Here is a 26,046-nt window from a genome sequence, read left to right as displayed (position 1 = left end):
GAGTTGGATGAGTGAACATGGTGTTCTCATTGACACATCCACTCGAACAATTATGTTGAGAGAACCAAAGGGAGGTAATGCTTTTCTAGTACCATTTCCCCAAAGTTTTGATCTTCAAAACTTGTCTTGTGCTATCCAAGCCACTACCCTTTGTGATATTCTAGTGGTTTGTGAGTTTCCTGATGTATTTCCAGATAAGTTGCCGGGTCTACCGCCTGGTAGGGATGTGGAATTTAGGATCAGGTTAGTGCCAGGTACGGCACCTATCTCAAGAAGACCCTATAGGATGCCACCAAATGAGTTAGCTAAACTTAAAATTTAGTTACAAGGACTGTTGGACAAAGGTCTCATTCAACCTAGTTCATCTCCATGGGGATGTCCAACTTTATTTGTAAAGAAGGACAAATCCTTAAGAATGTGTGTGGATTATAGGCCGCTTAATGCTGTGACAATTAAGAACAAGTATCTTTTGCCGCGTATCGATATCTTATTCGATCAGTTGGCAAAGGCAAAGGTATTCTCTAAGATTGACTTGAGGTTAGGCTATCATCAGATTAAGATCAGGCCAGAGGATATACCCAAAACAACTTTCTCCACTAGGAATGGCTTGTATGAGTATTTGGTCATGTCTTTTGGACTAACGAATGCTCCTGCCTACTTCATGTACTTGATGAATTCGGTATTCATGCCCGAGCTCAACAAGTTCGTGGTTGTGTTTATCGATGATATCTTGATTTACTCGGAGAATGAGGCAGACCATGCAGAGCATCTGAGAGTTGTTTTGTTCAGATTGAGGGAGCATAAGTTATATGCCAAGTTCAGTTGGACACCAGAGTGTGAAGCTGCTTTTCATACCTTAAGGACCTTGTTAACTATAGCTCCTATTTTAGCACAGCCCAACATTGAAAAGACTTTCGATGTGTTCTGTGATGCATCGGGTATAGGTTTAGGGTGTGTGCTCATGCAAGAAAGAAGAGTTACTGCCTATGCTTCTCGGCAGTTGAGAAAGCATGAAGTCAATTACCCTACACATGATTTAGAGCTTGCAGCAGTTGTTCATGCGTTGAAGATCTAAAGACACTACTTGTTTAGAAACGTATGTCACATATATACTGACCACAAAAGTCTCAAATATATCTTCACCCAACCTGAGCTGAATATGAGGCAGCGAAGATGGATAGAGCTAATCAAGGACTACAATTTGGAAGTGCACTTACTACTTGTTGGGAAACGTATGTCACATATATACTGACCACAAAAGTCTCAAACATATCTTCACTCAACCTGAGCTGAACATGAGGCAACAAAGATGGTTAGAGCTGATCAAGGACTACAATTTGGAAGTGCACTACCATCTAGGAAAAGCCAATGTTGTAGCAGATGCACTGAGTCAAAAATCTCATTGCAACACTTTGGAAGCCTAGTTGGAAGATGGATTTAATTTGTTACATCCTATTGTGCTGCACAATATCACTGTCAGTTGCTCACTTGAGAGCAAAATCATAGAACTGCAGAAGACAGATGTAGGTGTATTTCACATCAAGAGAAAGATGAAAGAACAAGAAACCAAGCATTTTAGGTTGGATGAAAGAGGTGTGCTTTGGTTTGAGGACCGACTTGTGGTACTGAAAGACCGTGAGCTTAGAAATCAAATTTTGGATGAAGCTCATTCATCCAAGTTGTCTATCCATCTGGGTAGTAGAAAAATATATCAAGATTTGAAAACCCATTTTTGGTGGACCAAGATGAAGAAAGAGATTGTCGCCTATGTCGCTAGGTGTGATAATTGCAGTAGTGTCAAGGCCGTTCATTTGAAATCTGCTGATTACTTTAGCCGTTGCCTATTCCAGGCTGGAAATGGGAGGAAATAAGTATGGACTTTATTACCGGCCTTCCGATGACACAGCAAGGTCATGATTCCATATGGGTCATTGTAGATCACCTCACCAAGTTAGCACACTTTATACCGGTTAACATAGCGTATCACGTGGGAAAGCACACTGAGTTGTATGTTTCTCAGATCGTGAGACTACATGGAGTACCAAGGACCATAATCTCAGGTCAGTAACCTTAGTTTATAGCTCATTTTTGGAACACTTGCACCAGCCTTTGGGAACTAAACTAATTAGAAGTTTAGCATATCATCCACAAACTTCTAGACAGACTGAGCAGGTGAATCAAATCCTAGAAGACATGTTGAGAGCTTGTATAATATCTTCCAAGGGTTCATGGGAGAAATGGCTACCTTTAGCTGAGTTCTCCTACAACAACAGTTATCAAGTGAGCATCAAGATGACTCCTTTTAAATCCTTGTACGGTCGGAAATGTAGAACTCCCTTAAATTGGATTGAGCCCGAGGAAAGAAGATATTTTGGCATTGATTTTGTCACCGAAGCTGAAGAGCAGGTACGCATTATCCAACAGCATATGAAAGCAGCTCAATCAAGACAAAAAGTTATGCTAATAAAAGAAGAAGACCACTAACTTTTGAAGTGGGAGATTATGTGTACTTAAAAGTGTCACCTATGAAAGGAGTGCAGAGATTTGGAGTAAAAAGAAAGCTTGCACCTATATATGTAGGGCCATACAAGATTATTGAACGGAAAGAAAATGTTGCCTATAAGTTAAAACTTCCTCCTGACATGAGTGCGATATTCGATGTCTTTCATGTTTCTTAGTTGAAAAGATGCCTTCGCATACGTGAGGAAGCCATTGCACCCACCAACATTAAGCTCCAATTAGATTTAACTTATGAAGAGAAACCAATCCAAGTGCTAGAAGAAATGAAAAGAGTAACACGAAGCAAGGTCATTAAGTTCTACAAAGTGATATGAAATAACCACAGTGAACAAGATGCCACGTGGGAGCGGGATGATTACTTACGTGAGGTTTATCCCACCTTTTACGAAGAATGGTAGGTCTTGCAAATCTTGGGACGAGATTTCTATAAGGGGGAGGAGCTGTAAGACCCCGGTGTTAAGCTTCGCATTTGACATCTGCATTTTATGAGCACAAGCATCATCCAAGGATTCATGAACATGAGCATATGAAAATTCATCTCATTCTTATACATTGTCACATGAAATGTTGATTTATATGTGTTTATGCTTGCAATCATGTATGACCAATGTATGAGATGGTTGTGAGGTCATGAAAACACCTTAGATGCATCTAGGATGGTAAATGGAACAATGTTTATATTCATGACATAGGCCAAATTTGCTTCTAACTGTTGGTTTCATTTGAAATGCCATTTTCATACTAGTTTGACCAAAGTTGAACAGTAGCCTAGTGTGTTTACATGACTATGTGACCTAAATAAAAGTTGTAGTACTTGACTAGGGTAACAACTTTTATTTTTGGGTCAAGGTCTAATTCAGTGTATAGCAAGCTCAAAAATAGCTCACAAGTAGCAAGGAAAGACTATTTTGAGACTTTCTAAGTGCTAATGATGTTTTTAGTTTCGATGTACCCCACTTGGGAGCATTGTAACTGGATAACCGTTGCGAATTAGGGGATGCTTCCTAAAGCAAAGTTGTAGATGAAATGTAGCTCTAGAACTTTCATCAATGGAGTTTTTGCAATGGACAAACGGATTAGGAGATATATGGGGTCGAAATCATGCTGTCAGCCGGCTTCGCGGCGTCTGAACCCGCTTCCACGCGCATGGCAGTGGCCGACCGGCCATAGGCCACGGCCACCACATGGTGGCAACATGCCGACTGGTCAGGCCATAGCGAGCACTTAAGCGTCGCACCCCTGCTGCTCACTCCACTCGCCCGCTCTCACTCCTCCCTCGCTCAGCCTCGCTAAAGCTCCACGCCGAGCTCACTGTGCGCCGTCGCAGCCGCTCACCGCCGATGTAGCCTCACCGACCGATTCGTCTCGACCATGACTGCTCCACCATCACCTCCACCTCCTCGAGCCACCAGCATCACCTATCGACCCTAGGTAGAGCGGCATTTCGCCTCATCGCAGCCGCCGTCGTCACCGGAGCGCCACCGCGCTCGTGGCTCACCGTGGACCGACCATTCCACCACACCGCATGCCTTCATTTTCTCTGGTCTAGCACCATGCTAGAGTCTAGATGCTTAGGCCGGAGCTAGGAATGACACCATCGCTTGACGACGCCAAAATGAGTCGCCGCTCGCCCGCATCCGCCATGGCCACCGTGGCACTCGAGCTCGCCGTCGCTGAGCTGGTTCACCGTCTCGCTCCTTTCTCTCATGCCTTAGGTTGAGTAACCCTAGACATAGCTAGTGGCATGACGGAGACCCACCTTTCACCGACGTTTAGTCGGAATAGTGTGAGCACCACCGTGCTCCATGCGCTGCCGCACAACCATGCATGCGGCCAACCTCACCGACGTCACCTCGAGCCCTCACCTGCACCATGTAGCTTCGCTAGGTCACCATGATGGAGTAGCCATCCTCGTCTGAGTGTGCCATAGCCAAAGATGGTCGACGTATCGCCGACGACCTCCGCCGTCCGCCATGGTCGCCATCGATCTTGCTCCGGTGAGCCACCGAGCCAAATAAGCCTACTAGTCGATGCGCGTGGGTGAGATGAGTGTAGTGGTGAAGACGCTACCGTCGGAGACCTCATCATTGGCGAGTTCTCGCCGGTCAGCGTCGTCCCCTATTTTGGTCTCGCTGACGAGTGGGTCCCTGTTGACTGTGGGCCCCGGCTGTTAGTCCGTGTGGTGTATGATTTTCTGATTTATTTTTTTCTAGATTTGAATGCATGTTTAAAAAATTCATATCTCAAACTAGCAGAGTCTAATTTTGGTGAACCAAATTTTGTTGGATTCCTCATGAAGTATAGTATTTGATAAAAATATAAGATGCACTGTTTCTTGGAGAATAAAATGTACCTAGATAAATGATTTTTAAATGGTTTTTATCTTGTAAAATGCATAACTTGAGCTAGAAAGGTGATAAAATTGTGATTCCAATTTTTCTGGTCTTGTGTTCACATGCTCTAGCTAGAAAAAAGATTAAACCTACAGTAAGCATAATTGGAATATGGTCTTCATATTTAATCCTAATTAATTGCTAATTCCTAGTGGAATTAATTGTGGTAAAAATACATAACATATGGTCATGCAAATTTTTACAATTATTATTATGCCTGCAGAAATGTAAGAAAAATATTAAATCTGTTGCTTGACACTTATCACTATGCTAAACTATTTTTTTGCTAAAATAAGCCTATGTAACTTGTCATTTTTGTAGAGGTAGTTATACTTATCCAAATGGCATGAAATTTGTACAGTAGACTACTAAGATTATTTGTAGGCTACTTCAATTTTCTCAGAATTTATTAAGCACTCAAAATATTTATCCTTTAAATTACCTTATTATCTAAGAAAATTAATAAATGGATATAAATAAATTAGTTATGTTTAACCATGATGTTTTCTATGGTTCTTGTGACGCATATGATATGTTGATGTTATTTTTTAGACTAAAAAGTAATTGGTTATATGCAACTAGTTAATTATTGCTTTATAATTCAACTAGATGGCAGCATGTATAGTTTTGGTTGTGATGATAATGGTCTTTTCTGTAAAACTTGTTAATAACAAAGTTATAGATAATTTACTTATCTACCTTGTGTTAAATTTTCATAGTTATAGGCCCTATGGTTTAAGAATTATGGCTGTTAGAATTCTGCTGTCAGAAATGCTTGCTCTCTGGATAGATCTGAAAGATTGAATTGTTTGACTTAGATAACTGTTGAATCACATTAAGTGTATTAAAATAAAGTTGTAGGCAATTTCAGAAGCTTTCTAAAATATCCACGACCATATTATTTTGATGTGTATAACTCCAGTTATGGTCGTAACTCTAGGAGAAGAGGAGCAAACTCTCAAGGACCTCCTTAAGTGCCTGGATCACCGGCCAACCTCTTTCCTCAAAGGTAAGTCCCGGAGCATTCTAAGTCTCCTATGTTTTATAAAATATCACTTGAGTCCTTTATGTTTGATGTATTAGGTTATAAGAGTTGATTGGAAACACTTGATGCATAGAACTACCTTGTCCAGTTATATATACCTTTAACCCTGTGTAGATCTAGGATCGAATATATGCTTAGACTAGTAGAAGTCAGGTGATTTCCTATCACCTGCGAGATATAGGTGGATACCGCAGCACGGTTAGCTATATTTGCTATCATGGAAAAAAAACCATGGGGTAATATAAATGGAGGCGGGGCGGAGTCTATGTGTAGGTGGATTCATGTGATTCCATCTGTGCCGGTTAAGGACCGTACCGTTGTTGGCACTTCTGACAAGATTAAACGCATGTCTCTCACTTAGCTGGCCGAATAGCTCGTTCCGACCATAAAGCCGAGTAGTTCAACTCATGCTAGGCTCCATTCTGTTAGAGTGCACGCTCTGGATGGTAGTAAGAATATGCGGGGAGCTAGATGTGAGCCAAAGGGCAGACCGAGCCTAAACGTCCTAGCAACTGGTTGTCCCTAATTGTGCAGCGCTAGGTGAACCCACAAAATGTGGACCTGAGTTGTACCAAACATGACCTAAGGTGGACGTTGATCTGGTCTGCCTAGGTTTGTGTTAGAAATAAATTCCTAGCTGGTTGAAATCGATTCAAGTCGCCGTCTCTCCCGGACAATGAGAAACTTGGCTAGCTTCAACATCGTAGTAATTGTGTTATGGAATATGATGGTTCGGATGAACATAGAATTACTACACCGGCTATGGTTACTATTGTATGCTACTAAATAATATACCATATGTTTGGCATAGGTTAGTTGTTAATCTAGAGGTGAATAGCTATAATTAACTTGATGACCGAATTATAATTGTACAACTGAATTAGTCGCTTTTTATGCAAAATGTTGTCAAGCTACATTCACTTATAAAGCCTTGCATAATACTTAGAGTCACTTGATTTTTAGTTTATGATGGGTAAGTCTAGCTGAGTATCTTCTCGTACTCAGGGTTTTATTCCCATTGTTGCAGATGGTATAGTTTATCATGGCTATTGCAAGAACTACTTCTGCCCCGTCGTGGATGAGGAGTGAGTCCTAGGCAGGCATCCCTTATTAATCCTTCTTACATGCTTTTGTGGGAGTGTGATCACGAGTCGGCATTGTATTTGAACTATGATGGTAGGTGTTAGCTTCAAACTTTAATTTGCTTCCGCTACTATTTACTGAACTTGGTTTGTAATAACCTTAATTCGTACTCTAATGAATGAGCTGCATTTGTGAACCTTATGTAACGTATGACATGTATGTTGAATCATATACGATCTTGGTTGTATGTTGATGGTTAATCGAGACCCGTTGCGGTACTCGACGGACTACCGGGTTTATATGGGCTCAAGTATGACATTGCGACCTCTTACGGGCAGCCATTTTACTTGTGCTCTTATAAATTGGTCGGTTCTGCTACATGTTACAAGTGCATGTTTGTGGAGGATATACCCTAGGTACCCACGGCGAAGAACATGCATGGGCCACACCATCAGGTGTGGTCTAGCCCACAAGATCAAGACACGCGCGCACACACTACACCTCAACACCAAGATTGGCGATGGACGATCTGATGCTAAAAGTGGAAATATTAAAAGATGATCTGTCGCTAAAAAGTTATAACGACAGACTTATACAGACGGTGTAAGTGCTATCACTAAAAGTCTTTAGCGACAAACATACTTTTTATCAACAGATTGTGTGGTGCCCTAAAATGTATAGCGACAGACAATCCATTGCTACTTTTTAGCAACAGACACTCTGTTACCAAACATTTACCAACAGATCATCTAATACTCCATGTATTTATAGCGATAGATTATTCATTAGGACAATATAAATATACCAAAACAATAAATACAATTACATTTAGCACATATCAAACCCATATTCAAGCTTAATAGTGTCCACATGTCACACGACGGTGCACAAGCACATATATATCACACGGAGGTCAATATTTATTACATCTAACTTGTCTTGTACACTATATATTTGTGTACATCATTTAGCAAAGTCAAACATCAAAAGAATTACATCAATGCACATCTCAGTAGACAATAATACTAGTAGTTTGTGTTTCACATCCTAAGTTTTGTGCACACAATCATACATCTAGCAACATGTGCCAACCTAAGTCATACATGAAGCAACTGCCTTAACTGCAACACAAAGTCCGTAGAGAACCTAAGTTGCTAGAAAAGTCATACATCTCAAAACTGCAACACAAAGTCAGTAGAGAGCCTAAGTTGCTAGAAAAGTAATACATCTCAATATGATGCTACTATATCCCTAAGTCATACATTGGAGCAAGCAACATGAAGCTACTGCTTCCTAAACAACCTTTCGCACTAGCACATAGCATAGGCACTAACTTGGCAAAATGGAGTGTTTGTTGCACAACCAACATAGGCTACATTCTAGATGGCAATAACTAGATAATTTCTATAATAATCTATGCTGCTGCACAACCAAGACAGCCACACAAGCCTCATTCCTTGTGCTAAAATTACTCACATAGTTGCTTGGTCCTTATTGGATGTTTCCTATCATCTTTTGCTCCACAAGACACATGATCCAAGGTTGATTCCTACTAGTTACTACCACAATCTGCTCCACCAGACAGGCCGATTGAAGCTTGCTGCTTGATGGTTGCTACCAAAATGCTTTTGCTCCGCAGCACACATGCTGATCAAACATGCTGGTTGCAGCCCAAATGACTGTTATGGTACAGGTTTGCTGAAACATGATAGGATCCATCTCTAGTTACCCTCTATATCAAAAAGAAATGACTAGTAATCAATGCTCAGATTTCCAAGGAAAAATATCGAACCATCACCACTCAATACTTGTAGGGACATAACAAATACAAAATGGCAGAAGAACCATGAAAGTTGGAAACAAGAGTTTTATGTTCATGTTTGCTTCATATATATAGTAAATCAATACTTGTAGGAACATAACAAGTTCAAAATGGTCTAGTTGCAGACTGGTAAATGAGCTGCAAGCAAAGTACCAATATGATTCATACATATTTTTGGGCATAAGGCTACAATCAGATAATTCACCAAAGCAGAATTGTACCTCAAGTACAACTTGCTAAAATAGTAACAACTAATACTAACAAGCAACATTGTTTTAAGGCCTAACACTCAAGACAATAGTTGAGCATCATGTATTATTGTGAGAATCTGAATCTTATGTCTCGATTGTTCTTATAATGATTTGAGCAAATGCCATTCATCATCGGCTCTGTTTCGTTCGCAGATGTGGCCAACTAAATTCCAGAATAAAACAAATGGAGTGACTCCCACTGTCCTAGGTGTTGTATGATTCAGATCAGGACTTGCAAAAATTCAGGTCAAGACTTGCTAAAAATTTAGATTAGTCTAATTAAGGTATTAATCTTAAAATGATTTGGGCAAATGCCATTCATCATTTGCTCTGTTTCTTTGGCAGAAGTGGCCAACTAAATTCCAGAATACAACAAATGGAGTGACTCCCAGGTTTTGTAATCCTGAATTAAGTACATTATTTCCAAAGTGGATTGGTTCTGTCGATTGGGTGCTTAATATAGACCAGAACTGAAGAAGATATTTCCATTCTGGTATTCTATTTTTTTAATTTATAACTAACTTAAAGTTTACTCTTTAAGTTTCGCTTTATTTTATATACTAACATTAGTTCATCACGTAATAGTTTGCCAATAATGAAGATCTGCAATCAGAGTGGTGTGCTGCTAAAAAGGCTAACAAAATGAACGTCTTGTCTATAAGGGAGAAGACAGAATATATTGTCAATCCAGATGCAATGTTTGATGTGCAAGTATATTTTGTAACAGAACATAACTACTTAAGGGAGCCATATGAACATCACTACATCAGAGTGAGGTGCTGCTAAAAAGGGCTAACAAACACTGCTGCATGCTATGTTGTATTATTAAGTAAAATAATGAGATGATCGAGCAAGCAAAGCAAAATAATGAGATGATCGAGAAAGAAAAGCTTCACATAGAAAAACATTTTATTAAGTAATCTACAATCAGTAAATGTTCCTTGGATTTATGACCAAATTGCAGCAACAGTAAATATATGCATGTTGCACTAATAGGCAACAAGAGTAACTTCATAGGTGCTACCATGTTGCACTGATATATGCATATAAAAATTAGCTTCAGACTTCAAAAATAAAAAGGAATCAATAGTGATTAACTATTTCCCTTTAGAGTTCAGAAATAAAATTTATCCTAAACACTAAATTAGTCTCGGCCGTGGCTGATTAACTTCGGAGTTAAGAAATAAAAGTTAGCGTAGTTACGAGCACCCTGTGCTGATTTAGAGACTTGAACACCCATCAGCCGGTGTATTTGGAACTCTTTTTTTTCAAACCTGAAATTACACAAAAGAACGGTGTGTAAGATATAGACTCCATTCATTTTTGCATAGAATTACTAATCACTTAATTATAAATTCTAAACAACTAGCTATCTTTCTGAATGAACCTCAAACTGTGCGAAGCCATTGAGCCGCTAAACATGCAGCAGTGAGAGGTTTTAATTTGGTCACATCGTAGGGAATCAGCAGAGAAATTTTCCTGCCTGCTCATCTACCATGTAGATGGCTCATGGCTGACTGTCACTGAAAATTGGTTCAAGCATGTTACATGATTGAAAGCCAGTTTTGTTGATAATTATCAGCAGAACGTTAAAGTGAACTCTAGATAGAGACTAACTATCCAGCCCAGCATAGAAAAAGAAAAGAAAATTAATTGATTTAGTAGAAGTCATTTACAGTGACAAGCATAGCAACAATGGGAAAAGAACAAGAAGGCAAGAGTGGCAGGCTCACTTCTAGAGACATTTAGATCGGGTGAAGACAAGGTCCCAGGTGCACTGTCACAGGGCCACGGCAACGCGTCATGGCCGTGGGAGCAGCCCGGCCGCCGGAACGTGTTGTTTGCTCTGTTTCTCGTAGGCGCTCTGGAGCAGGACCTGTCCAACAGAGACCGCAAGCTATTAGAGAACAGGGACCAACAAACCTCCGTGGAACCGAGGCAAAGCAGAGGCACCAACGAACAAAATCCAGCGAACTAAGGTGGGGCACGAGATCCACCAGCGATGTGCATGGACCACACGGGAGATCTACCACTGCTGCCTTCGTCTCCTGTGCCACCACGTCCTGAGCCCGTCGCCTCCTCCTCGGCCAGCATTGCCACCTCCTCAGATCAGCGCCAAGGCGTCGTCTGTCCGACGCCGCCCCCGGCCCACCATAGTGAGGAGGACTGGTCCAGAGGAGGAAGGCGCCATGAGAGCAGGCACAGAGAAAGGCGTTGGGGAGGAGATGGATCTGCGCTGTGGAGTTCCTCTCGGTGTGTGGTGGGATTGGCGGCGCGGCGATTTGGGGAGGTAATCGGGAGGGAGACAAGAGAGAGTAGGCGGCGGCGCTGATTTGGGACATGGGGGAGTAACAAAATCTAGGGCTCCCCTCTGTACTCGCGAGTTGCCGGGTTGGGCTAAATTTCACGCATGAGCTGGGCCGACGAGGTGGGTCCACTTTTTATGGACAGACCACATGACAATATAGATGTTTTTAGCTACAGACAAGGCAGTGGTAAATCTGAATACCTATAGCGACGGACTGTGAATAAGTAAATATAGAATTAGCGACAGGCGGTCTATGAGTTATCTTTAGCGACAGATCATCCATCGATAAATATAATTTTTAGTGTTAGATGTCTGAGGGTGATACGGTGTTGTGGTGTAGTGACAGCACTGGTCGGCGTGTACCGCAAGGCTTCGAGAAGATATGATTTGCTAGGACTCTTTTTATAGATATTGTAATCCAAATAGAATACCTACCATATTGCCGACTAGCGAACTTTCCTTGTAACCCTACCCCTCTAGAGTATATAAGGAGGGGTAGGGGTCCCCTAGTCGACGGGGAGATCCAGATACAAATCCTGGGCTTAGCCTAGGGTTATCTCATGAATACAATCAAGCAGAACACAGGACGTAGAGTTTTACGTCATCTTGATGGCCTGAACCTGTCTAAATCTCATATCTTGTGTTTCTGTTACCATCTAGATCCTGATCATGCGCACCTATACCAATCAATCTACCATCGTGGGTATATCCCTCGATGGACTGCCGACGATATTCTGTCGACAATGTTCCAAATGTTTCATTATATTGCATTCAAATGTTTTTTTCATGTTGTAAGTGTTTTATGTTGTTTGGCCGAGGACGAGCCGGGGGCGGATGGCGGGGCGCGCGGCGCACCTGGGGTCCAACGGACGGGGGCGCTAGGGCCGGCGGACGGGGGTGCTGTGGTCGGGGCGCGTCGGGGGCGTGCTCGTCCTCAGCTGCTCATCCTGGTTCCCAAGTGCCGTCTGCGCGGAGAGAGAGGAGGGGATCAGGGGAAGGACCGGCGGGCGCAGAGACGGGGGCGGAGTGCGCGCGTGGGGCGGGGCGAAGGCGGACAGTGGTAGGCTGCGTGGGCGTCCGAACGGGCGTCATCCGGGCGTACTGGTGCTAGCCACGTGGATCAATAACCGCTTTATTTGTTATTACATTACATAAGAAAAAGGGGAACCTTTTCTTAAAAAGATGAGTGGAATCGGTACACGCTCTTGAATGATCAGTAGTCGCGTGAAGCGCGCCACGACCATGTTCATTCGTCCCCTTGTGTGCATGCACGTAACGTAGAGCATCATCATCGAATGACATCACGCCCGTTGTTTTGTTCCCGTATGTACGTTCACTTTTGTTTTCATTTGGTGTTCGCACGTACGGACGGAGATTAAGCTAGCTTCAACTGCGTGTATGGATGAGTGTAGTGTAGCTCATATGTATAATCATTTGGCGTGCCGCGTGCATGATTAATTGTTTGTGTATATATATGATTGTGAGATCATGAGGATATCATTCTTCAAGAATGGATTGTGTTTTTGTTACTGTGCTTGTTAAAAGATGACCGGACACGTCGTGGTAGCTGTGCTGACTGTCACCATCGAATCTAATAAAACACAGTACAGTATTTATGTATATAAGCATACGGATACGTAAAAAGGCTCAAAAAGACTACCGTACGTAGCTGTGTACGTACTGTGTGCTTGATTGCGTCCGTGCCAACGTACGCGAGTACGTACACGTACGGCCCCATCTACCGTGCGGGTGCGTGCACAGTTGCACACAAACTTTTAATTTACGGGCTACGGAGTGCCAGCTATATGGCCGGTAGCTACCTAGGTCTAGGTCTAGGTACGTCCAACTCTGTACAGCTAGTTTATGCACGGGCGGTGTGCTGTGTGCGGACACAGCAGGCACAGGCCGCACCACCAGCCCATGGTCCATGAGCACATGGCCTGTCTTGCCCCTCCCTGTCCGATCCGTTGGGCTTGCATGGGCACGCGCGGCTTGGTTGGTCACCGTCCGTCGCGTCGTGGCGTCGTCGTCGATCACCAACGGGCACCGGAGCCTCTGGACGCGTGGCGGGGCGACGGCCCACACGCAGAGAGAAAGCAGACCGAACGGAACGGTCAATATGCAAGAGGAGGAATCAGGAAGCTACTCCCTCTCTTCCGCAAATAGTGGCACTTTTCGAGAAATCAAACATTTTTAAATTCAATTAAATATATAAAAACAACATTAATATTTAGGATACATAGTATAGACTAATTATTAAATCACAATCAGAAATGAAATATCATTTAGGGCCAAAAACCATAAAAACCTCCTAAAGAAATTAATATCCTGGTGGCCAACCTTCCAGAAAAATGAAAATATCATCAATTACAAAGTTGTACTCCCTCTATTCCAGATTTAAGATGGTTTGGCCTTTCTAAATACATAGTTTTTGCTATGTATTTAGATATACAAACTATGTATTTAGATATACATTATGTTTAAATAAATTTGAAAAAAGTAATGTATCTAAAAAGACAAAACGTCTAATTTGTAACGAAGGGAGTCTCTTTAAGCTCTATAATTTTTGATATAAAGTTTGTCTTCACCTAGTATTATCATATTGCATGCTAGCTTTAAAACTAACCAGACATCTCAAGCTAAGTGCCAATATGCATTCTCTAATGCATAACAACTCAAAAACATAACTTTTGTTGGATTAATGTACCAAGAAAAAATGTATTTCATTCTACAACATATCAAGGAGCATTTGTGTCTATAAAATGCAGTGTCTAACTAACACGCATGCAATAAGTCCATTATATTGGTGGTTAGGAGGAATGACTAGAAAATAAACATTTTTTCTTGGGGGGCAGTAATTTACTATTGTATCATATCAAGTTTGGCCAAATTTATAAAAAAATAGTTTCAATATTTGTGATACAAATAAATATCATTAGATTAATCATGAAATATATTTTTTATAGTAAATCTATTTATAGACATAAAATCCTAATTATTTACGGAGGTAGGACAAAAGTGTGTGCTTCAAAAATACCATCAATTTCTAGAGGCAGGTGATTCATTTAAAGAGCATAAAAAACAACCGCCTCCTAAAATCAACTAATAGAAGCAATACTTTTTAGGAGGGCCCACCTCTAAAAATAAGGCCTTGTTTGGTGTGGCTCTAACATGAGCCGACGAAGCCACACTAAACGCCCCCAACGGTAAAAGTGCTTCCGCACCCAAAACAAAGGAGCCAGAGCCCTTTTCAATGTATGAGGATGCGAAGCTGCCCTTTGGGGATCCACCAGGTGCTTTGATTCTGGCTGTGGAGTTGATGGGAGAGGAGCACTGCCAAACTCCCTCTAAGTGTTATTTTCATAGTACGTCCACCTAAGAGGTTTGCCTCTAAAAATCGCATGTCTGGCCCTTCTCCTATCTCATTTTTATCCGAAGCACATTCTCACCCATATTCTAACTCTAGATTGATCAAGCTCTCTCTCAGTTCTATAACCTCCCGCCACTTCTCCTCTCACCCCGCCTCTCTCTCTCTCTCTCTCTCTCTCTCTCTCTCTCTCTCGATTTTCTCCACATCCGTCGCTCCCTTCTCACTAAAGGTAGATCCTATTCCATCCTCCTCCCTCCATGCCTCTTCTCCCTCGCACAAGCTAGAACATGTGCTCGCCTTGGACATCAGCACCATGGGCAGCGAGGTTACGACTCTTGCATGTACGAGAAGCAAGCTCGACACGACGGTGGGCTTGGTGTCCAACGCTATTGTCAAGGAAGAGGAAGATGTCATACAGTGGCGAAGGTCAAGCAAACCCCCCCCCCCCCCCTCCCCCTCCCCCAAATCCTGCTCCCCCACAACCACATGGTGGCATCCTAGGTCTATGTCACCGACACAAGCCACTGGCCACCCGCATTTTATAGGACTGCCTATATAAATGGACAGAAGACCTCTAAAATTGACTAGGTGTTTTTAGATACATACACTTTTTGGACTGGCCTTGTAAATAAAAAGGGTCGTCTTCTGAAAAAAAAATCATCTTTTAGTAGTGATCTTCCTCTAATGAAGTTTGATTTTTATTTATTTATTCCATTTCCCTGTGTGCAATTTGAGATTTTTTTTATTGAAGTTTTGTGAGGTAATGCGGACATTAGAACTTGTATTCGTAAAATGACAAGAATTTCTAGTGTTTTTCCCTATATATACTACCTAGTGTTCATGTTTGTGCCAACGATGCAATGCATGCATGGCCCCTCCATTGTTCGTAGCCGTAATGATCACATCATCTAACAAAGAGGAATGCAGTTGGCCTAAGGCCAGTTTCAGTGGAGGTTTCATCTCCCAGTTTTCAACACACCTATATTTTGAAAACAGTGCAGAAGAGTTTCATCCCCATAAAACTCTCTCTACTCTCATGAAACTTTTATCTTCTCTCTCTTCATCGAGACAGTGCCATGTCAACATATTTAATGCCCATAAAACTCTATGAAATCCGCACTGAGACTGGCCTAAACAAAGAAAACCGATCGGTGCCATTCCATTACCACTAACAAAATACTAATTCCAAAATGAGCAAACCAATTACAGGCCCGCGCGCAGCACTATCGCGCCTATAGTACGTAGTACTAATAACTTTGCACTGTCATGTGTACGTTCTGCTCCAATTAACAGTCCACATTGATTAAAATTAAAGGCTCATATATAATCGATGCATATCTGGACTGGACCAGCAGCGCATTAGGCCGGCACGCCTGATTAAAAAGGTGGCTAGTATATATAGCACTTTGGCTGGAGTGAAGATCGAGAAGCATGCTCTGAAAGTCTGAAAACGGCCAAATTGAGGCCTCGTTTAGTTCGACCAAATTTAGGAATTTGACTACTATAACATTTTTGTTTTTATTTAGTAATTAGTGTTCAATCATGGACTAATTAGGCTTAAAACATTCGTCTCGTGATTTTCAACCAAATTGTGTAATTAGTTTTTTTTCATCTACATTTAATACTCCATGCATGTATCGCAAGATTCGATGTGATGGCTACTGTAGCACTTTTTAGAAAAAGTTTTTGGAACTAAACATGCCCTAACGGGTTTTTTTTATCGCGTCTTCGTCGTACGCAGGTGAATGAAGCACTGGCTTCGTTCCAAGTGCTGGCCTGCTGGCCCGCTGGATCATCATCACTACGTGCTACAGAACCATCGGTCATGATGATCCTAGATTGACCCCTAGCTACCTCCATCAGTGGTGCATGCTTCGGTATCTCCGAAAGTGGGTACTATACACAGAAAGAGAGATCGCAGCAATGATGCACAGCTACATGCATGTCTACATCCAGACGTAGGAGTACGGTACTAGACAACTAGTAGAGGAAAGAATTTACAACTGCAGAGGCACGTGCTAGAAAGCTAGCAGCCAGGAAAAAGCTAGCTAAGCAAAGAATAAGGGTGTGTTTAGTTACCTCAGAATCCAAATTTGACAAAATCAAAAATTAATTACACAGTTTAATTATACTTTGCGAGACGAATGTTTTGAGCCTAATTAGACAATGATTGGACAATTATTACCAAACATAGACGAAAATGCTATAGTGTACTATAGTGTGCATGAATTTCGGCGGCGCCAAGTTTGTGCAACTAAACGAGGGCTAACGCACACATATGGATATGTGTTTGCATTTTGCACGAATAAAGAGGAAAGGAGACAAAGGCGCATTGCACCGAAAGTGCACGCTAGTCCGGATAGGAATTCATTGAAGCTAAGGGAAATAAAGGTAAGAATACCTAGCCCTTGTTTGAGAGGGCTCCTCCCGGGGGCTTTTTTCTTTTTTTTCACTAAAAGCGATTTCAAACGGCTTCTACTCAACCGTTTGGTAGGGCTTACGAAACGGGATCTTAATTAGTTGGGTTGTTGTATTCGTATTTTGAATTAATTAAAAAGAAACTGAGGACTGAGGTTTAGATAGGACAGTGTTATGACTCAGCTCAAAAAAGGTTGTTACTAGGATAACAAGTTGGCTCAGCACTCGGCTCGGCTCGTTAAGTAAATAAGCTAAAACTCTGGCTCGGCTCGGCTTGGCTCATTTAGCTCACAAGCCAGCTCATTAATAGCTATAACTAATGCATAAATCAATAGCTACAAAATTATTCTATGCAATCATCAAGACAACGAAATAAGTGTCAGGAATAGCATATGTCAATTGTAGATTTCAGTTCACGAAAACCTAATTGTTACTAATTTAGGTTGTTGGATTGTGAAGACTTCGCTCGTTTTGCTCGCGAGCTGCCTTGTGAGCCAGTTTGAGTTAGTTCATTAACTGAACAGGCTAAAATGCTAGCTCGGCTCATTAAAAAAAGAGCCAAATCAAGGTAGAATAAACAAGCTCACTAATATAGCGAGTCGTCCAACCTTAGGTTTAAACCACTTCGGTCCATTTGTCACACAAGGTCCCGATAATCTTGTACGGATCTTAGAGCCCGTATATATACAACCTTTGCCCCCCAAAGTAAATCAATTTATAGAAGCACTTCTTTCTTTAAGTTTGGTAAAACTTATAATAATTTGACTTAGAACAATTCTACATGTTGATTTATTGATGGAGTGGGTATAGTCCTAGTAGCTAATCTAGGAGTAGCAATTACTCCTCCGTCCCTAAATACAATTTCTAAGGTACAGAGATTTGTAATATGAATCGAACATATTATGAAAATACAATTTATGGTGTATCTAATGATACCAAATTAGTGTCATAAATCTTAACATATTTTTCTATATATAAATTCGATCCTCGAACTTAAAAATGTCTGGGCTAAAGATAACTCTAAACTTGATTTATTCGGAGCGCCGGAGAAGCACGCATATACGTACAGCCTATTCGGTTGGCTGATTCGTATCGTTGCTGGTTCATGAAGAAGTATTGCTAGCTGATTTGTGTGAGAGAAAAATACTATTCCGACTAGAAATTTACGATCATTTACGATGAGCCATAGCCAAACAAACAGGCCGGTACATTGCACCATGTTCCTAGCCTGCCTGCCTGCCTGCCTGTGTGCGGTACAGAAACGAGGAGACCAAACGTACTAGTACAACGCCACCAATAATCGGCCATTCTGAAACAAAGCACCGATATGATGATGATGGTGTCTAGTCTAGGCAGCGTAAAGAGAGACGGTACCCACCAATGCACCAAAGGGCAAAGCAAACGGACTGGTGGCATGGCACATTGGCAACGCAAGTGTGTGTGCCTGACAACTACTCCAGGTGCCCCCAATCCCAACCGGCCAAAGTGGTGCGTCGGACGCTGCTGGTCCTAGCCCAGTGCCACTGCAAACAAACATGCGTCTCACATCTGCAAGAGAGAGAGTGTGGTGGCCGCGTTGCGTGTTGGTTATTCCAAAGCTCGATCGATAGTAACCGAAAGGCAAAAGGCCGCACCATGCGACCAGCGTCTCCCTGAGGACATGACGCATCATGCGTGCATCTTTTTGCGTCTCCGGACCGGAAAAAGACGACGCGCTGCTGCTTCCTTTTTCCGGCCGCCGGCGGGGCCATGCATGGCCCATGGATGGAGGAGCCGTGTCCTACGAGTGTGATGCATCACCACCACCAGTGGCAGTGGTTTGCTTGCGGTGCTCTGCACGCACCCACCGACAGGCGACACAGCCACGGCCAGCCGGAGCCACGATCATTGCTTGTTCAAGCTAGCCAGCCCAATTGCCAAATGATGCTGTATGCTGTACTGCGCTCCTGCTGCGGAGCAGCTCAGCAGCCCTTCAAACAAAGAAAAGAAAAGAAAAGAAAGAGAACGCAGTGGCACGCAGACACCAGCGTCTGTCTCGCTGCAGCAGCCGGTGTGCTATCGCCGCCTACAGTCTCCTACTCCTACTTCTGCAGCGAAAAGGAGAAAGCAAAGCATGGCAGTGGCACGATGGCAAAGGCGTCGCCAGCTCCAGCGCGTCGCAACCAACGACCAAAAAGCTGATGGCATGCATGCATTGGCATTGCTCAACCGAGAGCTTTTGCTCTGCCTCTGCAGCTCTCTGCCGAACGAAAAAGAAAAAAACATTTTCTTTTTACAGCAGCGGACAGACAGAGTGGCAGGCAGCACGCTCCGTACTGCATGCATTCATGCTTGTAGGATTTTTATCTTTGCCATGACGCCACCCACCGCGCATTCATCAATACGGACAGTAAAGCGTGTCCACCTCGGAAAACGTGGCAGATCGCCTCGTCGTCGTCGATGTTGAATGCGAGCTTTTGCATTGCATTGCATGCACACGGGCATCTTTTCAGATCCGCCACGAACCCCATCAGCCTGTTCGTTTCGTTTCGTCCTAAACGCTGGCTCGAGCAAGCGAACAGGCTGCATGATGGTGGCAATTGCCAACTGGGCAAGTCCATGGACGACGAAACAGAGCAACAACAAAAACATAGGATGCTCTGCGTAGTACAGCACTTGACACGGATCAAATCGAAACCGGAGGAAAAGCAAAAAAAAATCACAACATGGTGAAGTAACAAACAGTATTGGTAAGCCAGAAAGGTTAACATCCTTTACACCACATGTCCATTGTTAACCAAAACAGGACTTCCACCCATCGGTAATTTCACCTTTTAACAGCGGCAATCGGGCGAACACGACGCAGCAGACGACGAACGGGTTAATCGGCCCAACTTACCGTTACCTAATAGGAGTAGTAATCTACCTACTACTTCCTACTAATTAATAAAACTCATCGATGGCCCTGTTGGCTGAGAGAAATTCGGAGGAATCTGTGAGAGCGTCAACAGTGACAGTGATTTTCTGCGTGAACATTGAATTCCGGCTGGTTTTTGCACCAACCGAACGGCGCCGGCTGCCGAGATCGCCGGATCGGAGCCAACCCGTCGCGATCAGTTGGGCGCGATGTGGATGGCCGCGTTCTTGGCGCCGGAGCAGACGGGGCAGGCGTCCGCCCTCGGCTCGCACGCCTTGCACAGGCACAGGTGCCGGCACGGCAGCAGCAGCACCGACGCCTCGCCTCCGCCGCACGCCCTGCACGCCCAGTTCGCCGCCGGGGCCGGCGGCATCGCGTCCTCGGCCGCGTCGACGAAGCAGCACGACTCCGCGTCGTCCGTGCCCCCGGACTCGCCGAATCCCTCCTCCTCGGCCGCGGCCTGCTGCGCCGTACCGCAACCACCACCGACACTGGCGCGGAGGAGCAGCGCGTCGAGCGTGGCGCGCAGGCCCGACGCGGCGGCCTCGTTGCTGCGCGCCAGGCCGCACCACGCCTGCGTCTCGGCGGCCGCCTGACTTAGCCGCTCCTCCAGCTCCTGCGCGCGGCGGCGGGCGGCGTCCAGCTCGCGCTCCTTCTCACGCAGCGCGCTCGCGGCGCCCGCCGCGGCGGCGCGCGCCAGCGCCTCGCACTGCCGCTTCCGCGCCCGCTCCAACCCCGCCCGCAGGCGCTCGGACCCGGCGCGCACCAGCGCGTCCACCTCCGCCGCGCCCTGCTGCTGGCACAGCTCCGCCGCCAACAGCGTGTCCACCGTCCATAGCGGGCCGCGCCCGCTGGTCGACGCCGCCGCGGAGTCCGCCATCCGGCTGCTAGCGATGCTCCCCGCCGTCGCCGCCGGAGGCTTCTGATGCACCACCACCCCTGGGATCGGGAGCAGCGCGGCGGACGAGGACGGCACGTGGTGGTACTGCTCGAGGTCGCCGTCCCTGCCGCGCTTCTGCGACGCCACCACGCCTCCGCCGCCGCCGCCGTTGCAGGTCAGGTCGCTCTGCACGGCACTGGCCACGCCGGCCGCGCAGTGGTACTGCTGGGCCTGCTTGTTGCCCGCGGCGGCGGCTGACAGGAGCGCCTGCAGCTGCTCCTCGGCCAACCCGCCGCTGCCGCCGCCGCCGTAGGGAAGCAGGCACCCGGCGAGGCCGCCGAACTGCGCTTGCACGGCCATGTCACCACCAAACCTGGTCTTCTCCTTCTTGGGAAGGGACAAGATCACAAGGGAGGGAGAAAGGCTCTCAGTCAGTGAAGATCGGAGAAACGAGGAGAGGAGGCAGACACGGTGGTGAAGTGAAGGCGAGAGAGAGGAGGGGGGTGGTCGGGTATATAGAGAGCGGGAGGTGGCGACGCCACGTGGACCCCGGCGATGTGCATGCACGGCGGCACCGTTATTCACATGTTCGTCTGATAGTTTGGGTTGGTTCGGCTGATGTTCTATTTTGTTGCGAGAGAAAAATAATATATTATAATTGTTAAGCATGGCTGGTACGATGAAGCGAACAGAACCGTATCAGCTTCGTTTAGTTCTCCACTTAAGTTTACTTTCTATACCATCAATTGTTTGGATATATATGAAGTATTAAATATAGACTAAAAAATAACTGATTATACAGTTGGCAACTAATATACGAGACGAATCTTTTTAGCCTAATTATTCTATAATTTAATAATGTGTTGCTAGAGTAACACACATGTCAATAACGAATTAATTAGACTTAATAAATTACTCTGGCAAATTACACGGATTCTATAATTTGTTTTAACACCCGATTACGCAATAATGGCGCGCGGCTGCCGCAATGGCCCCGACAAAAGCGTGGCCGTGGTGGGCCCACCCACGCCTTCACTGCTCGGGATGCGTACAGCACCCGTACCACTGGCTCTACAGGTGTGAATCCGTCGGCATATGCCAATGATTCTGTTAATTTATTTTTTATTTACTATGAAAAACAAATATTTTGTGATATATAACTATTTAAACTGAGTCGTAGCATATCGCAAATTGTGTGGCATTATTATATATCTGATGAAGGGTTGAAATTGACCGAATCACAATGCTTATTATTCAAAGCATCAATTATCATCAGCCAAAAAAAAAAATAGAAATAATAAATAAATGTATGTGGCGCTGATTGCTGAACATGAATTGATGGTGTCTGATGACAGCCAGCAATTCTGACCAAGTTGGGAGATTATCTAATCCTCCACAACTTGGCTAATTAAACAATATAAATAAAAGACTAGCTGCTTCTCAACTCGATCAGCAGATAGATCTACGCATCCATATAACACAATATGCGCTCAATAATTCAGCTCGCTAGCTCTTGGAATCAAAGTACAAGACAGGTAAGGTGTCCTCGAAAGGCTACTCATCTACTCATCTGAACACATATGGGTTTGTTTATGGAATTATTTTTATACTAATTAATCAGTAGTAAGTGCGTTGTCATGATCGTCCCCTCCATTCCACAATCCACATGATCTATCTATCTAGCTATCAGCAGCTCCGGCAGGGGATCGAATATTAGTATATTGCATTGCATTGTTGGCGAGATCGACATGTGCATGTGATGGTGGTGGCTAGCCAACCGAAACAGAACGATTCGTCAGAGCAAATAAATGGCAGATCTCATGCAGTAGCTAGCTGATAGAACAAAAACTACAGCTTCTAATGATGCTTGCTGTTGCCTTAAAATGCGTATATAGGTATATATGTTGTGGGGGTGTGCTGGTGCAGGTACCTCGTGCAATTGATTAGCCCATAGTGGACCAGTCAAACTACGGTACATATGTTTTTTTTAAGTTACTAAACAAAAACAGAACATAATTAATAACATGAAGCATAATATAATCTTCTGATCCCAAGGTGGTGCTTTAGTTAGTCTGTGGACTGCAGGAACTAACCTTCTTATTAGTATATGATTTCACATGCTCATCATTACATGCATGATGGCCTCTTTCTCTGACTCTCATAATCTGAAAATAATGTTATTTGGCACCAAAGGGGAACCCATAGCCATAATTTTAAAGTTACTATCATGGCAGACACAAATCGAGTCTTTATTATGATCAACACAAGTGGCAAAAGATGTTTGAAATAATCCACCATTAACCTCTACTCATGAAGAAGAGAATATCAGCGACAGACGATTATATATTCTACACTAATTCCTCACACAAAAGCAGGCCACCAAATCTCCAAATTCTCATATATAATAGATCATTCATATTGAAACCACACTTTATTGTGGAGATTAAAAAAAAAAGATCCCATTATTATCTTCCTCAATTGACAATTGACAAGACGTCATTGGGACCGATGCAAATTTCTACTGTACTACCTAAAATGCATAGATCGATCTAACCCGGCAGGCCAGCCACTAAACTAATTTTTCCAAAGTCATCATCTTGATGTGTCGAAGGGTGTAGCTTTTTAATGACGCTTCATCATCTGGTTTGACCTGAAATTAAAAGCTTCCCCACGCATCGCGATCCAAGAAACCAAAAAAAAGTATGACAGGCATCGATCCATAGTTGGCGACTGATCGAATCAGTTGCTTAATTCGTGTACGAACCAGCAAAGACTCTATTTCTAGGAAATTTCCTACCACCTCATACACACTGTCATCATCGCTGTCGTATATATGCACCTGATCGCACGTTATGAGAAAGAAATATTCTTGATTGTTGGGAGCATCAACCAGAATGACCTAGTAATTTATATAGTATTTGGGTGCATGTGCAGACCTGCACAAAGTCCCAAACTTTTCCTTAGTAGGGCCTTGTTTAGATTAAGGTTAGAAATCAGTATTTGGCACTGTAGCACTTTCGTTTGTATTTGACAATTATTATCCAATCATGGCCTAACTAGGCTCAAAAGATTCGTCTCGTAATTTACAATTAAACTGTGTGATTAGTTATTTTTTATCTACATTTAATACTCTATGCATGTGTCCAAAGATTTGATGTGATGAAAAGAGAGTGAAAAAACTTGCAATCTAAACAAGGCCTAGTAGTTCTATGTTCTCCGCAAGATATATTATATTTATCATAGGTGCGTATAGGTGTATTATGGCCTTATTTAGATATAGCGTGTAAAGTTTTGAGATGTCACATCGTATATTATATGAGTGTGTCGTATGAGGTGTTCGAATATTAATAAAAAAATAAATTACAGAATCCGCCAGTAAACCGCGAGATAAATTTATTAAGTCTAATTAATCCGTTATTAACACATATGTTACTGTAGCACTTTATTGTCAAATTATAGACTAATTAGGCTTAAAAGATTCGTCTAGTAAATTAGTCGCAAACTGTGTAATTAGTTATTTTCTTAGTCTATATTCAACCTTCATATATGTGTTCAAACATTCGATGTGATAGGACGTAAAGTTTTAGTGTGGAAACTAGAAAAGGGCTACGTGTGCAAGGTTGGATTAGTTGCTGGCACTCTTTCTCTCCGGTAAGGACAAAGACCAATTATATGAAGCTATTAGCCTGCTAGTACTAACGCCAAATGATAATGCATGCTTATCGACAACACCATGAGAGGTGACCTGACGAAACCTGCTGCCGCTCATGCATGATACAGTACTTTATTTGTAAATTGGGGCTGGTCATGCATGTATGCACATACTCTCTGTGTTGTTTATTTTTTGCTTGTGTTCTCGACGTACGTACGACTGATTAAGCAGATCGAGACCGCATCATGCATGTGGATTGAATAATTGAGAGAAACGGCAATGCCGGTGGCAGCTTGCATGTTTTTGAAGCTTCAACGGCAACTTTTTATTGGAAAACAAGATGGATAGATTTGGATGTATTAGCTAGGGCTGGCTAGCTGTTAGAAAATGAGGTTAGCTTGGAATGATAGCGAGACGACCGACGCCGCCACGCCACGCCACGCGCGCACAAATGTCGACATTTTGCCGAAGCGGACGGGATGATGAAAGCGAGGTATGTATGGAGAATTGGAGATGTTGTCCTTTGTTACGTCTAAGAGCATGTGTCCGGACTGGAAGATGAGGTGGAAACGCAGGATAGCATGCAGTCGTCAACAAGGGCTGGCTAGGATAGGATAGCAGCACAACAAACGCAGCTTGTGAAAGCGATGTTTGGCAAGAGGTGCCTAGGCAAGACCGCAAGAACGACAGAAGGAATAATTAATCAAAAGGAGGTTGTTCTAGAATAAACGAAACAAAAATTACTGGCTCGTTCGGCTTACCCAGAAGCCGGCTTGTTCGGCTTTCTTTTTTCAGCCGGAATAGTGTTTTTCTTTCACAACAATTCAGCCAGAACAGTGTTTTCAGCCAGTTTCAACAAAGTTTCAGCAAGCCGAACGAGGCCGTGACTATTAATAATCCGAGGCTCATTTTGAGCTAGTCTCTATAGGATATGCTAAGAAAAAACACACTAGTACAAAACCAATATTTTGGGGGTGCCAATATTTCTGTTAGGAACGGTTGGATCAAAAACCATTCCTAGAAATGGTTCATGAGACGGAACACCAATGAAAAATAATTTTCAGGGATGATTGGTGTTACAGATGCCCCTGAAAATGTCCTATATTTTTAAAGGCAGTTGTTATTACGAAGTGCCCCTGGAAATAGAGGCATCTCTAGGAGAAAATGAAAACACCTCCAACTGTCACCAGAAGTCGGATGCCATGGACGGTTGGTAACATGAACCACCTCTTCAGATTGCTGCCGCACAAAATAAGTTCATAACTTTTTCTAGTGATGTTAGATGAAGAAATGTAAGTTGTAGTACTAAACAAAGTTTAAAACTTTGTAGTTTACAACTTTTCCATCTGAAATTGCTAAGGAGCCCAAATATACGTTTTAAGTTCTCTAAGTTTAAAATTCATTTTTT

At 43.4% G+C, this 26,046-nt stretch overlaps 1 protein-coding gene and 1 long non-coding RNA gene across 4 annotated transcripts; both read right to left on the bottom strand.

Moving 5' to 3' along the window:
- Positions 1-7,953: 7,953 nt before the first annotated feature.
- Positions 7,954-11,470, bottom strand: LOC136482383 (uncharacterized). 3 transcript variants are annotated; one of them, XR_010765056.1, is made up of 3 exons: positions 11,072-11,470; positions 10,848-10,990; positions 7,954-10,388 (listed from the first exon to the last, which is right to left on the bottom strand). It is a non-coding gene; the product is annotated as an uncharacterized lncRNA (long non-coding RNA). The 3 variants fall into 3 exon arrangements; XR_010765054.1 differs by having other exon boundaries at positions 11,112-11,470; XR_010765055.1 differs by having other exon boundaries at positions 11,145-11,470.
- An 8,433-nt stretch (positions 11,471-19,903) lies between these two features.
- Positions 19,904-21,453, bottom strand: LOC136482382 (E3 ubiquitin-protein ligase BOI-like). The gene has a single exon (XM_066479594.1). The coding sequence runs from the start codon at positions 21,344-21,346 to the stop codon at positions 20,303-20,305; it is 1,044 nt and encodes a 347-aa protein (XP_066335691.1). The 5' UTR covers positions 21,347-21,453; the 3' UTR covers positions 19,904-20,302.
- Positions 21,454-26,046: the final 4,593 nt, after the last annotated feature.

This window comes from Miscanthus floridulus, chromosome 9 (genome assembly GCF_019320115.1).
Source record: "Miscanthus floridulus cultivar M001 chromosome 9, ASM1932011v1, whole genome shotgun sequence".
Classification (NCBI taxonomy): Eukaryota; Viridiplantae; Streptophyta; class Magnoliopsida; order Poales; family Poaceae; genus Miscanthus; species Miscanthus floridulus.
This window is presented reverse-complemented; position numbering and strand designations above follow the sequence as displayed.

Coding starts and splice junctions, on each gene's coding strand:
- LOC136482382 (XM_066479594.1), bottom strand. CDS start 21,346: ATGGCCGTGCAAGCGCAGTTCGGCGGCCTCGCCGGGTGCCTGCTTCCC.